At 38.7% G+C, this 15,727-nt stretch overlaps 1 protein-coding gene across 2 annotated transcripts in view; it reads left to right on the forward strand.

Annotated features, from left to right (window-relative positions):
* Ctnnd2 (catenin delta 2) overlaps window positions 1–15,727 on the forward strand; it is a 361,255-nt gene that overhangs the window by 132,401 nt on the left and 213,127 nt on the right. For both annotated transcript variants that reach the window (XM_076856215.2, XM_076856216.2), the window contains exon 4: window positions 14,282–14,495. In XM_076856215.2, coding sequence (XP_076712330.1) covers window positions 14,282–14,495 — 214 coding nt within the window. The remainder of the gene's footprint in view (window positions 1–14,281; window positions 14,496–15,727) is intronic.

Consider the following 15,727-nt stretch of genomic DNA (forward strand, 5'->3'; position numbering starts at 1 on the left):
TTTCTATCATTCTTCCATGCCCTTGGGTTTCTGCTCAAATGTCCCCTGACCCAGTCCCCACGCTCATCCTCTTTTCCTGCTGTTTCTTTGTGGTTCTCATCACTGGACAACACAGGTGTAGAGCAACCTGAAACTATATATTATCATTTGGCTGATCTTCTTTAAGGAAAAAAAATGTAAAATGATGAGTATAAAATTGATGGTCCTCTTCTAAATAAAGCGGTCTCTAGTTTTCACTATTACAATGGCCATATTTGCTTTTTCTTTGCTAGTTTCCTGACTGAATTGTGGACTCCTCCATGGGTACAGTGTCTCTTTAGGAGAGGGCTTAGCCTTGCACCCTCCTGTAAAAGTGCTCAGAAGCACTTGCCAAATGAGCCTCTGCCCAGTTCTTTCAAAAAATGAAAGCTCTGGGGGCTGTTCAGGCTTCTTATACTCACATTCTGAGATAGATTAAGACTTTTCAAGTAATTAGGTTATATATCCACCGAGTAGGGTTTGTGCTTTCAGAATTTATGTGAGCTCATTCAAACTTCTCTTAGGTGTTGAGCAACATGAATTTAGCTACACTAATATTTAAAATCATATCTTTTACATATGAAGGGATAAAACTTGTAGCTTAGTATTTGCTAATATAAAAAATAGAAGACTGAGAAATTATTTTTTAAAAGAAGGCCAGGATTGGAGGAGTATTGGTTTTCGGTCTGCACCCTGTTGCTGGATGAAGACACACCCCAAGTTCAGCATGTCAGTGTGATCTCCTCTGAGGATGTGCTGGCATCATGTTCAGCCTTTCCAATCAGGATACCTAGCAAAGCCAAAGCTGGAACAATAGCTTCTATCTGTAGACAATTATTATTTTTGGAAATACCTTGTTTCCATAAGTGTCTGTGTTTTGGGCTTTTTGTTCATCCTGGAAGTCATACTGATAATCCCTTAAACTTTGGCTTTATTTGATATATTTTTTTCTTAAACTCTTGCAATGCAACTTCTTGATGAGCTTTTCATGTAATTCAAATCTTCACTATTAGCTTGCAAGTCTGCTTTTTAATCACGCATTAGGTCCTAAATGCATTAAGCTCTTTTTCCTGGTCATCCATTCTCTTTCACTATGCCATCTAAACTCTGCATCAGCACCATGATGTTTTAAGACTTCTGCAGTATTTATATTTGAGATAAAATAATCCTCCTTGTGTTCTTCTGTATTGAAAAATTTTTAGTTTTTAATTGAGGGCTCAAGATTATACTAAAAGTTGGAATCACTTCGTCATGATCCGGAATATCCCTTTGAATTTTGATTGAAAATGTGTTGAAACTATAGATAAATTTTGCAGCCTTTTCAATATCTACTCTTTTCATTCATGAACAAGCTATTTTATTTTACTTAATGTGCGTGTTTATATTGCTCAGTAAAGCCCTCTACTTTCATTCATATAGATTCTGCACCTCTTTGGTAAAGAGTTTATTCAGTGACAAACTCATGAGTAATCAGGAAAATGCCAATTAAAACTAAAAAGTTATATTGTTTTTCATCCAACAGTTTGGGAAAATTAAAAGAACTTAATGTAAAATATCAGCAGGGTGGCTCTTATTCACTACTGGTGAAATGTAAATTAGTACAGCCTTTTTGGCTGCATCATTATGGTCCACCAAACCTAAGCATTTATCTCAGACAAACTTTTCCACTGTGCTTGCAAATGTACACAGCACCATGGCTGTTATAAGGAGGACCGGAAACAAGTAGGTATTTATTATGAGACTAGATTAAAAATCGCCGTGGTATGCTCCTACAGAGGAGACCTTCCCAACAGTAAATGTGAGTGAACAGGTTTCTTTGATTTGGGGGTAAATATCATTTATATATTGAGTTATGGGGTTATGGCTCAGAGGAAAAGTACCCCCTTGCATGTGTGAGACACTGGGTTCAATCCTCAGCACCACAAAAAAAAAATAATAAAAAATTTTTTAAAATGATTAAAGAGAAATAAGTGCAGCGTGATACTATTGACATAGAGTTTTAAGAACATAAAGCCATTTTGTAGACACTTAGTGAATAAGGCTCTGCAGAGAGGGAGAGTTTTAGATCGCAGACTGGATTTGGGTCTAGGCTCAGCTATCTGCTGGGTGTGACGTTATAGATGGTACCATCTCTCTGTGCCTGCTTTCCTTGTCTCTAGAGTAAGGTTATGAACTTTTTGTCTATCATGTTCACAGCCAATAATGGCCCCCATTTGTCCCTCACTACGTACGTTCATTTATCCTGAGTACTCAATCTTTTCATCTGTGGCTCTCAGCAATATATAAATACCCATTTCTACCTTCCCCTAATGTTTTTCTGTTTTATGTTTCATGTTTAAATTTCTAGCACATCTGGAACTTCCTCTGTGTCACTGTGAAGAATCAAATGCCATCTCCCCTCACAGGCTGAGCTTAATCCAGGCATTGGATTCTAAGCTGGTGTCTGAAATCCAAAGCTTTGTGAACATGTGGTTCTTTTCTGGATGGCCATTTCTGCTCTTCTGCTGGGCCTTGTCCCTGGATTCATGGGCCTTTGTCATGTTAGTCTACTTCTTGGTGCTTTAGAATGTGTTCATCCTCCAACATTCTTTATTTTTTTCCTGTGATCTTCCCCCTCTCTGTTCATTCTTTAGGTGAGCTTGGTATCATTATGTGAAAAGCAACTTTAAGTCATTCTAGGTTTTGGAATAGAATGGCCTCAATTTTAACTGAATATGGGGCCAATGGGAAGTCTTCGCAATAGCAGAGGTGTGCTATTCCATTCACATTTATTCACATCTGCTTAATATATGCAAGTTTCTCCAGATAGGAAGTCCTCGATTCTTTGTTAATTTCCCTAGTATTTTAATCTACAATGAACTTTCTCAAATGATGTTTTTCTCTTAAAATTCTGACTGATTATTTTTGATATATAGGAAATCTGTGGATTTAAATACATAAGGAAACTTTTTTATTTTAATCTTATATTTTACTGAATTTTCTTATTAATCCTAAAAGATTTTTTTCCATGGATTTTGATGATTGTGATCCTTTTTACCAAGTACCCTTACCATCTTATTTCAGTTTTTTGGTCTAACTCTAATGATCATCACAAAGTCAAATCATACAGCTGGTGGCTGGTGTCCTCAGTCTATTCTGGGTTTAAAGTGAGGCTCATTCTTGGGTTAAGTTGCTTAAGAGCCATAGAAGTCTTAGGTTTGCTGTGTGTCAAATCCAGGTTCAGCGAGTCTGCTCAGCTGTAAAGCAGTTGTTCTCAAAGTCAAAGTGAGCCAAACTCAGAAGCTCATTTTTGAATTCAGAGTCCAGACAAAGCATCTAATTAGCACCTTGAAGGGAGTCCTCTGCTTGACCAACTGGGCACTAGGAGAACTTTCCTGGACACACAAAAGCAGCCAAAAGGATTGAAGTTCAAAAAAGTGTGAAAGGAACCTCATCAGCCCTGCCTATCCAGAGAGCACTGTGAATATTTTAAACAATCCACCTTTGCAGGCAGTTACTCTTTGTTTTAGGCTGTGGTACTATATGTCCCTCCCATAGCACCAGGCCTTGTGTATAGTTATGAAATGTCCCACAGATTAAATTTCCCACTGTGAGAGAGTGCTTGTCTTCTGAGTCTATTTGGTGCAGAGGTCAGATAGCAGTTTTAAAACCAAGACAACAATTTGGGATAACCTTTGAACCTGGGAGGAGAGCCTGGGAGGGAGAGGTCCAGTCCCCACTCACAAGCAGCGTTGGCCTCTGAATGATGGGGGGACAGAGTTTCGGGAGAGGAGTCATCCAAGGCCCTGGGATCACTGATTCACCAACACTAGAGCAAACCATGGCATTTTAACATCAGGTGATATCTAATGTGGAAACAGAAAGCAGACATTTGAGCTCGGCTTGGAACCCAGTAAGAGAGTCACTGGAGGCTTTCTTTGTCATTGTCACTGCTGTGTGATTTTGTATTCAGTATCCACATGGATAGATAAAAGATGCCAGTATCAGGAGCCACTGGACTCCCCTGGATCACATTTCGTGAGCAGTGTCCTTAGGAGAGGAACTTGTGGAGTCGCCTGGTGACATTCTTTCTTGTAGGGGAGGGGAGGGGCCTGCCACAGGGGTGGGCGCCAGGGGTCTCAGCAGAGTCCACTGCCTGCTGTTCTTCCACTCACACTTGGCGGAATCTCACCCTCAGACAGAGTGACCACTGGGAGAACATGGCTGCCTGAGCGTGGTCAGTGCAGGGGAATGGAAGGCCAGGTGTGTGTGACTTGGGTGTGGTGCTGCAGGCACCTTTTAAGTGACCAATAGGACACATCACCGTGCAGAAAATGATGATTCCCTTCAGTCTGAGATAAAGGCTTTTCCTACTTTCCTTTATCTCCTTAAAGGATGGGATCATGACGGAGATAAGAACTTAAAAGTTTAAACTACAACCAAATAGGTCATTACAGAGATTCTTCATGAGAAATAGTTTTCATGAACCAGAGTCATGGACAGAACCTTTTCAAATACTGGTACAGTGTCTGCTACTGCTCTTAAATAGAACAAAGAATTAAAAGATTAAGAATGCCAGCTTCGCGCCTCTGAGACGTGCTTTCGGTTTCACGTTGATGCATTTAACGGTGGTGGTCCTCTCTGACTCCAGTGCCAGCTGAGAGAGGCATTTGATCAGTCCTCCAGTGGGGTGGACTTGAAGTCCAGAGTGGGTTTGGAAAACCTATGCAGGGTGACAAATGTTCAGGGAATTATGGGGGCTTTTTCATTGGATACTTACATGGAACCAATAAGATAAATAAAATAATAGTAATAATGTCTTTGCAGACTTATTTTTTTTTTCCATATGCACCTTAACGTGTTGCCTCCTTTACCCTTCCTAACGATTCTCCAAGGTAGGCAGGATGGAGATGCAGACTTTTTTTCTTTGATTTAATATGTATTGGTAGAAAGATACCTTCAATGCATACTTTGTGTTTACATACATTTTACATTCTCTTTGTTTCTTCTTGCTTTCTTTGGAGTTTTTGGGCCTTGAAAATGAACTTAACATGTTGTCTATGCATTTGATTTTTTTTACATGATAGTAAAGTGTGTTTTCAAATATTATACATTCATAGAATAAGAACGATTTGCTCCAATTAGAATCCCATCATTGTGGTTGTACATGATGTGGAGTTACATTGGTCGTGTATTTTTTTTGAGGATAGGAAAAATATATTGGATTCATTCTTTCCTGTTCCCATCCCTTCTCCGTTCCCTTCATACCCCTTTGTGCAATAAACTTCTAATCTTCTCCTCCCTTGTTGTGGGTTAGCATCCACATATTAGAACATTATGGCTTTGATTTTTTGGGATTGGTATATTTCACATAGCTCCATCTATTTACTGGTAAATGCCATAGTTGAATTCTTCTTTATGGCTGAGCAATATTCCATTGTGTACATATACCACATTTTCTTTATCCTTCCGTCTGTTATAGAGCACCTAGAGTTGGTTCCATAGCTTGGCTATTGTGAATTGAGCTTCTGTAAACATTGAAGTGGTTGTGTCACTGTAGTATGCTGATGTTAAGTCCTTTGGGTATAAATTGAGGAGTGGGATAATAGGGTCAAATGGTGGTTCCATTCCAGATTCTCTAAGGAATCTCCAAACTGCTTTCCAGAGTGGTTGCATCAATTTGCAGTCCCACCAGCAATGCATAAGTGAACCTCTTTCCCTACATCTTCACTAATGTTTATTGTTGCTTGTACTCTTGATAATTTCATTCTGACTGTGGTGAGATGGAATCTCAGTGTAGTTTCGATTTGCATTTCTCTAATTGCTAGAGATGTTGAAAATTGTTTGACCATTCATATTTCTTCTATGAAGTGCCTGTTCAGTTTTTGTTGTTGTTGTTTTGTCTTTTTGTGGGGGTTTTTGCCCATTTATTGATTGGGTTATTTGTGGGTTTTGTTGTTGTTGTTTGTTTGTTTGTTTGTTTAGGTGTTAAGTTTTTTGAGTTCTTTGTATATCCTGGAGATTAATGCTCTGTCTGAGATGCTGGTGTAGGCTCTCTGTTCACATTCTTGATTGTTTCCTGTGCTGTGAAGAAGTTTTTAGTTTGATACCTTCCCATTTATTGATTCTTGATTTTACTTCTTGCTCTTTAGGAGTATGTTGAGAACATCAGTTTCTAAGCCAACGTGATGAAGACTTGGGCCTACATTTTCTTCAAGTAGGTTCAGGGGCTCTGGTCTAATGCCCAGGTCCTTGATCCACTTTGAGTTGAGTTTTATGCAGGGTAAAAAACAGGGGTTCAATTCCATTCTAGTACAGATGAATTTCCAGTTTTCCCAGCACCTCTTGTTGAAGAGGCTATCTTTCAGCTAATGTATGTGTATGTTGCCTTTGTCCAGTATGAGATATGGGTTTTTCTCTGTGAATTCTATTCAGTTCTGCTGGTCTTCTTGCCTGTTTTGGTGCCAGGACTATCCTGTTTTTGTTACTATGGCTCTGTAGTACAATTTAAAGTCTGGTATTGTGATGCCTCCTGCTTCACTTTCCTCACTAAAGACTGCTTTGGCTATTCTGAGTCTCTTATTTTTCCAAATGAATTTCAGGAATGCTTTTTCTATTTCTATGAAGAATGTCACTGGATTTTAATAGGAATTTCATTAAATCTGTGTATGGGTTGGTAGTATGGCCATTTTGACAATATTAATTCTCCCTGTCCAAGAGCATGGGGGATCTTTCCATGTTTTAAAGTCTTCTTCAATTTCTTTCTTTAGGGAAATGCAGACTTTAGAAACCAAAAAGCAGGCCGGGGTTGTGGTTCAGTGGTAGAATGCTTTCCTAGCTTACGTAAGGCACATGGTTCAATCTTCAACACCACATAAAAAATAAATAAATAAAATAAAAGTATTGTATCTATCTACAACTTTAAAAAAATTAAATAAAAAAGAATAAAAAAAATACCTCCGTGCTAGACACTAGATGAATCCATGTCCCTATATATCTTACACCAGGATACGTGTGCAGCACCTGGGAACAGATACAGAACAGTAGAAACTTCCAAGTTGGGTCATTTGTGATAGGTTGCATCAATCGCCAGTAGCTTCCTTTTCATCTGTTTATTAGAAGCTGCTTTTTTAATAAAGTAAAAAAAAAAAGAAGAAGAAAAGTGTTCCTTCTTTTTGCCTCATAATACTCTCTGTATTTGCTCTTTTTGCAAGACTCAAAATTATTGTTTTTAAATGTGTTTTTGTCAATTACCATAATGTGAAAATATTTTACTTTTTTTAAAAACATAAATTAATTAGTTTGAACACTATTCTTACCTTAGAAATATATCTAGCAAAATATCTCATTTGTGCAGTATTAATGTAGATATTTTGAAATTATTCCTTAAATAACAAATCCATGTAGTTTATTCTAGAACCAATATATTCCTTATTTAATCTCATTAATCATAAGCCAGATGGGATTCAGAATGCATTAGACAATACACAGTTTACATATTAAAACTAATTTATGAAGTGATAACTCTGAATTGTGTTCCCTTACTGATTACCATATATTATGTCATCAAATTATTCAATTGATTTCATATGTTGACCAGGTTGTAAATCAATTAAGAATATCCTTTAACAAGTTGGTACAGTATATAGTAGTTCCAGACAGATATTATTTACTGAGCACTTTGTTAAGCAATTTATTTGAAACCTCATTTAATCTGAGAACAACACTGTGAGATAGGTTCAGATATATAGGTAGTTAAGTAACTTGCTGGAGGGCATACAGGGTTTAAGAGGAGAAGATAGGATTGTGCAACTCCAGTTCAGAAGCCAGCACCCCCTTTACTACTTGATTTAAAGTGAAATTTAACTCATCTTGATTCACCCACTGAATGGAGAAAGTAGATTATTTCACACAACTGGAGGAAGAGAGAAACAGATGCAGAGAGAGAGAGGGAGAGAGACTATTGATCAAAATTCTCAAAAATAATTTCTGCCTTTAAACTAAAAGCATTTTTATGAAGTGGAAATTACTCAGAGGTAGATATGGTCACACATTAATTTGGATCTTTTGTAAATATTGATTGTTTCACTGGCTTTACAATACAGTTAAGGGGTTGAATTCAGTGAGGTAAATATACATTTTACAAACTAATAACTTTGCAATTTCTACATTAAAATGTAAAAGTGTTGATGAGCCTCTGGTTTTTGATTTACAAAACAAATCTGGCTTTTAGCAGAGAAAGTTATTTGAATTTTGGTATTAATAGGGAATACATTGTAACTCTGAGTGTCATTATTTTTAGACCATCACCATTGAAATGTTAACAGTTAACAGGAAGTTTAGTAAAGTCATTGAATCAAAGCACTTCATTTTAATCAGCTCATTCTATAAAGTAGTTCTCTGACATGGTGACTTGAGTTTTCATAAACGTCCAAAGCAAGAAAAAGCACCATGCTGGTCTCTGAAGGGTGTGTGTGTGTGTGCATGTGAATACAGTGTGTATGTATATATGTGACACTATGGCAGTTGTCTTGCAGGCTATTATTTAAACTTACTTTGGGTTTCAGATCCAGCCTAGTTTCTTTTAACACTAGCCCAGAAGCCCAAAGATATACCTACTTTGCTTAAAATGAGATAGATCCCTGAGGGCCATAGAAGGGATCCCCAGGTTCTCACCTGTTCTTAGGTCCTAATTTTACCACCCAGTGGGCTGACAAAAGGCTACTTCTGCTCTCGTACCCTTGCCTCCCTCCACGTTTCCCCTCCTTTGCAATGCAGGTGAACAATCTCTTTTGTCACACTGAGATGCCCAAAAGGCTGTGTCCTCAGCTGCTCACCATCCTCAAAGAAACTTTTCATGGTTTTTTTTCTAAATAAAGACAAGTGCTTCCCCAAACAAATGTTGTTGCAAACTTTGAAGCAATTTTTTAACCATATATATATGGTTATATATATATATAAAATCATCCCCACTATGTATATCATCTGCAGACTGTCATGAACATCCTGACACAACTCTAACTGGGTGAGCTACAGATAGTTCACCGATGTTGATATCAATATAATTATAATAATTAGCTTATTGGTAAGTATATTGTATTCTCAAAAATGCAGATTATATTAATGCAGATTATATTAATAACAAATTCACTAAGAGACCCTATTTTTAAGAGGTGATGCTATATTGTTTGCATGTTTTATGTTTCACCTTAATTCATTCTTTTGTTTTCTGGCTAAAGCTTAAATATTTTCTGCCTTTTAAGGAAAGGGCAGGGAGGAAACCCACTGTGTCCTACTCTTGAATGATTTTCAGGTATTCTCAGCTCTGGAATTTTAACGGTAAAAACACTTGTAAACAGTGGATTGATGGGAACGATGTGGAAGCTGTTTCCATTCTCCCCTTGTAGAAACTGAATGGGCATCACAGACCCTGAACACATACATTCCAGCCTTTATTACTAGGCCGGGGTCTATGGCAGATTTTAAAATGCCCTGACAGACCAGGCAGTAGGGCATGGTTTCTTTCTTTCTTTCTTTTCTTACTCTCTTTCTTCCTTCCTTCCTTCCTCCCTCCCTTTCTTTCTTGTCAATTCAGTCCATCAGTTTCCACTTTCTCACTCCTTATGGACTAGTCTTATCTTCTAGATCTCCAAAATTTTCACCTAAGCAGAAAAATCAATGTAAACTATTGACATAACTACAATTGACAAAATCTGGCCACTTATCAAAGAATTATTTAATTAAAAAAATCTAAAGCTACCTATGCAGGTTATCCTATGAAAAGCCCTTTCCAGCCATTCTCTAAGCCTGTCAGCTTCAGGAAGGTAGCAGATATGGGATTTGTGCAATTCAGATTGCACCAAAGCTATCCTATCCCTTATGAATTTTAACATTGGTTGTTTTAATTCAATCATTTATGCTAACATAAATAAATCTGAATCATGCAGGTAGCCTTAGAAGAAACACAACAATATATTCCATTACACACCTATTAAAATGGCCAGAATCTAAGCACTGACATCACCAAATGCTGGTGAGGATGTGGAGCAACAGGAACTCTCACTGTGCTAGATGGCACAGGCACTTTGGAAGAACTGAATATACTCTCAGTATATAATGCAGCAGTTATACTCTGACATTTACCTATAGGGATAAAAGCTTAGAACCATCACATAGAGGGTTTTTAAAAATATATATATATATTTTTTAATTGTCAATGGACTTTTATTTATTTATATGTGATGCTGAGGATCAAACCTAGTACCTCACACATGTTAGGCAAGCACTCTTATCACTGAGCTGCAACTCCAGCTCTCACACATAGGTTTATAGCAACTTTATACATAATTGCTCAAACTCAAAAGCAACCAAGATGCTCTTTATTAAATGAATGGTCCCACTGTAGTATATCCATAAAGTGGAATTCTATTTAGAGTTAGAAAGAAATGAGAAATGAGCTAGCAAGCCATGAAAAGACATGAAGGAACCTTAAATGAATACTACTAAGAAAAAGAAACCAGTCCAAAAGGCTGTGTACTGCATAGGTCCAACTGATTGACATCCTAGAAAAAATGAAGCCTATAGAGATGGTTAAAAAGATCAGTATTTCCTCCAGTTTGGGGTGAGAAGGGGGAAGAGAATAGATAGAACGCAGAGGACTTATGGGACAGGGAAACCATTCTATCCACTACTGGGGTGGGAGGTACATACCATTTTACATTTGTCAAGACCTGTGGAATGCACAACACCAACCCTATTGTAACTTGGACATGAAGCATTTAGAAGTTGAGTGACAGCAGTAAGTCAATTAAGTTAATCCCTTGAAACCAAAGGACCTCTAGAGTGCAGAATGTTGGTGGTTGGGAGGTCATACCTGTGTGCAGGCAAGGAGCACAGAATGCCGAGCTTTCAGCTCAATTCTGCTGTGAACCCAAAACTGCTCTAAAACATTAAAACCCATTGGAAAAAGAGTTCTAAATGTAAAAGAAAAAGGAGGAGGAGGAGAGGAAACGAATATATAAAAACCAACTACACAGTTCCTCCACTCATTTGGTACTTCTTCACTGGCTACGTTCTGTCTTACTTTTCTTTCTTACTTTCTTCTAGGGCATTTTATTCTATTGTTAAAGGTAAAGGTTACGTGTTAGCTACCTTGATGGACTTTATTTTGGTTTATATTAAACCTAGACTCTTTTGAGACTTGACCTTTGAGAATTCGGCATGAAGATGGTTCAGGAAATGAGGTGAGAGGGTCAACTCAGCAGCAGTGACGGGGCTCAGTCTGCTGGACGTAGAGCCCTCCTGGGGGAGAAAAGTCAGAAAAAGACTGCTGGACATGGAGTGGGACAGGACGGGAAAGGTCCCACGTCTACAGAAGAGCATCCCCTGGTAGAGTTTCAAAAAGTTATACTTTGTTAATGTGTAGAGTAGGTTTGTTTGGAGACTTCAAAGGGTTCTTGGCTACGTGCCAGGAGAACGTGGAGGGGTCAGGTGTACGAAGCTGGAGGAAGGGAGGATCCAGGAGAAAGAGCAGAGGGGAAGGGAGAGGACAGCTCAGGTCCTCCAGAGCAGACCAGGAGAAGACGTCCAGGTCTGGGCTTCCCCTCCATTCCCGCTGGAAGCAGGGGGAGGGGCACGAGGCACCAAAGACCTGACTTCCCGTTTCACATGTGGGAATATTTAAATATTGATTCCGACTAACTTTGGCTTTAGAAAACTGAAATGGGAGTCTCCGATTCCAAGACAACATTCAACCTCATGAAAACAGAAGCTTTTATATAGATGACCTGGTGGCCCCAAGCAGGAGTGAAAGGAAAGTGCTATGATCTTATCTCTGTTTCTCTAAATAGGTTCAAATAGAATTTGAGTATGTGGAATTAACTAGGGTCAAACTGAAAATATTGTGATCTCATTATATTATGAAGAATTCATCTTATTCATCCTGAACTCATTTACCCTCTTAATGAGTTTGGATAATATTTTAGTTGCTTAATTTATTGAGTCACATGAATGGGAAATGTCATAAATTAGAATATTAATTATGATATTCAGAATAACTAAAACACATAGGTATGGATGAAATTGTTTTGTTTTCTGATTTACTATATGCCATCCGTCTTTAATATATAACTGACAGGTTGACTGTATAAATAGGTTTGTTATCTTTTTAATGGCTTTATCATTATTTAAATATTAAACCAAGAGAATTTTAAGGTCAAGCACACAATTTCAATACACACACATAGAAAAAAAATGGATATTCACAGTTTAAACTTTCCATACAAATGCAGTATCCCTTCTGCGGTGCTTTAATAGAGTGGAGGTGGATGTGATCCAGATGTGTTTTCAGGACACACCTCTAGTTTGCATCATACAAGGAGCAATACAAACTCACCTTCCTGGGGTGGTTGCGAAGTGAGTACAACTGGGCAGAACTCTCAGTTGGGCAAAGTTGTTTCTGGCTGCTTTTCCTCAGCTTGACTTGGTAATCCCCGGAGCTGTCATCTGCAGGTGCCATGCAGACAGCCTGGGAGGACGGTACCCCGCTCAGCACTGTGGTCCTGAGTCCCTTCTCCTCCTGTCCTGGTACCTCTCCCACGGGGTGTAATACTTGAAGTACTGTGCATAAAGTTTCCAAAATAAAAACTTTTATGGCCCATAAGTTCTTTGAGGGTTTTTTCTTTCCTGCTCTCACTTGTGGCTGAATGAAAATCATTCCTATAGGAATGGGTGGCCCATGGGTGGTTCCACCGTAGGTGTGAGGCCTGCCCTCATTTTGTTTGTAAGCAGGTAGCAATTGCTGCTGGGGCCTCCGGCTCGAATTCTTGGCTCTTCATAAAAGGGTGTTTTCATCCCTTTGAAGAGGTTATTGCTTAATTTTAAAAAGCACTATTTAAGTAAATTTGAGGAATACCGAGGTGGCAAGTAACATAGTAACTGACTAGCCTCATTCATTCATCCATTCAGCAAACATTTAGTGCCATCTGCCATGTTCTTGGCCATGCACTTGTGGTAGGAATAAGAATACATCAGTGAACCAAACAAGCAGATTCGCCCTCCCAGAACATGCCTTCAAACAGGAGACAGCTGATAACAATAAATGTAACAAATTAGGTGAGCCTGTCAAGGGCTCCGAAGAACACTGTTCCCAATGAAGGTTAAACCAGAATGCCGTGGCAGAGGGTGGGTGTGGTTCAGATTGTAGTTTTAAGCAATGTGGTTAGAGGAACTTCATAAAGAAGGTAGCATCTGCATAACACCAACAGTGGGGGGAGGATGTGGCCATGGGTCCTGGCATATCAGTGAGATGGATGGGTTTTCTGTAATAAGAAAATTAAGTAGAGAAGGTACCAATGCTTCTGTCCCTGGGAAACATTGAAGTTTAAAGAAAGCAAAGGAGAAGGACAATACAAAATGAATTCTTGTATTTTCCCATGTTAAATGCAGAGGTATTCAGACACAGCTTCACCCCTGGCAACTGTGAAATAGTCTGCATGTTAACTAGCCACTTTGTTTTGCTTCCAGTTTAAATTTTAAAAGAGGTCCCAACATCAAAGGGCAGTAAGGAAAGCAGGCATTTTGCAAACATATTGCAAAGGTTGTTTCACATTTACTTGTAAAAGATTAAAATTGTCTCTGGGTAAAAAGGACAAGAAAATTTAATGCAGCTTTTGTTGTTGTTGTTTTTAATCAAATACCTAAGTGCAACTACTTAGCTCAACATGTTCTGTCTCTCATTGTGAGTGACATTCTCATCTTCCCAGATCTTCTGAGATAAATAAAACTCCTTGTACCAAGGATTCCAGTTTCTCATTTAGCTCCTGGTTCCTTTGAATCATTTGGAGTGTTTCCCTATTAAATAGCATAATTTTAGTATTTCCTGCATCAATCCTGCAGCCTTGTAAGACAGTGGTTAAATTTAATAAGCCTAAGGAATGGGGACCATTTTCCTGCCTTTTGCTCCTCCATCTGCTTCATGCCGTGAATATGTGGCATATTTTTAAAGAGAAATGTCTGAGACACCCATTCTAAAGTGAAAATCACCTTTCCAAAATTCTATAGCTTGAAAGAAATACATTTAAATTTTTATTGGGAGGATATTAAAGCAAGTACAGGCAATAAAATCAGGGAACACTTAATGGCTTTCTTTTCCCTTTGCATGTCTTAATTCAGTTCAGTGCAATTAATTGTAGCAGATCCTTCATAAAAAAAAAAAAAAATGTTTTGCTTTAGGTAGTGAAACCGTGCTCACTGAGGTGAAAAGTCGTGTCCTCTGCTCTTTCAGATAAGGAGACAAGGGGGCATACAGCTCCTGGTGGACCTGCTGGATCACCGGATGACCGAAGTCCACCGCAGTGCCTGCGGCGCCCTGAGGAACTTGGTGTATGGAAAGGCCAACGATGATAACAAAATCGCCCTGAAAAACTGCGGTGGCATCCCGGCACTGGTGAGGTTACTCCGCAAGACTACGGACCTGGAGATCCGGGAGCTGGTCACAGGTTAGCATCACTACTCAGTCATTACACTGGATCTCAAGACAGATTCTCCATTACCCAGCCATATATTAAGAGTGCAAAGCCAATGTTGTGGTTCTGGGCTTCTCAGAGTGCCTGTAACATGGGCCATCTCAGTTTGTGTTTTCAAATGAGCTGACACGTGAATACTGTAGTAGCCATTGCCACACGCCTGGATTGATCGTGTTAAATCAGTAGAAGCCAGTAAATGTAGCCCTCCCTAAAATTCTGTGGTCGTATTTCAGCCCTCTTCAGTTGATTTATAAGCAGTGGAGCATCTTACAATACCACAGGCCATCATTTGAATTACATGAAGAATAACTGATAGAAGGACAGGGCTCCTGAGTTATTGGTAATAAGTGTGCAGTCTGATTTATAGGCTGGGTAATAGTAGAAAGCTTATCATACTTATTAGCACTTTATTTATCGAGTTATGCATTTATGCCTATTCAGAGTCCCAAGGTTATATGAGTACCCATTAAGGAGTTTTTCAAACGTTGACATGAAAGAAAGTCTCCTGTGATCATAGAACTGTGGGTTTTATAAACCAGGTACTCATAGCCTCTTGAGGGCTTAATGAGAATACACAGACATTCAGCATGCACCTTTCTCAGAATATGTGTTAACATAGCAGACCTTGGCCATTAGCAATCCTCCCCTGCTTTTTAAGTATGAGATTTACCTGCTGGAACGCTAATGACATAGGTGGCCCCTTGTGGGATCCACATTGCCTAATGCTTCCTCTTCCTGACTGTGCTCACTGCTGTTCTAGGTGATGTTTGGTTTCGGCTTCATCAGCATGTCCCTAGAAGCAAGTATTTGGCAAATGGACTTTAAAGTTGACAGTCCAAAAAGATCTTCTAATCCTCTGTAGTCCCTCACTCACCTTCTGTCTCCACTCTAAAATTTCCTCATATCTGTGCTGATGAAACAGCTGCAAATTTGTTTATTAAAGAAAATGTACTACTCAACCCAGAGAATCATAAATATGTGTTCAGTCTTGGGTCAAGACTGCCAGCTTCAATATATATTTTCTTGAATTTTCAATCTTTAAGATGATTGTCACATCTCTTTCTCACTTTTTAGCTGAATTAGAACCAAATTAGTTTTCTTTTCTTTTTCTATTTTCTTTCCGTAAGTAGAAAATTGTCTTTGTGGGGGAAAAGAATCATTGTTATGGGTTGTAGTGCTGTAAAAATAGTGTTTCACACTACAGT

This window comes from Callospermophilus lateralis, chromosome 5, assembly GCF_048772815.1.
Source record: "Callospermophilus lateralis isolate mCalLat2 chromosome 5, mCalLat2.hap1, whole genome shotgun sequence".
NCBI lineage: Eukaryota > Metazoa > Chordata > Mammalia > Rodentia > Sciuridae > Callospermophilus > Callospermophilus lateralis.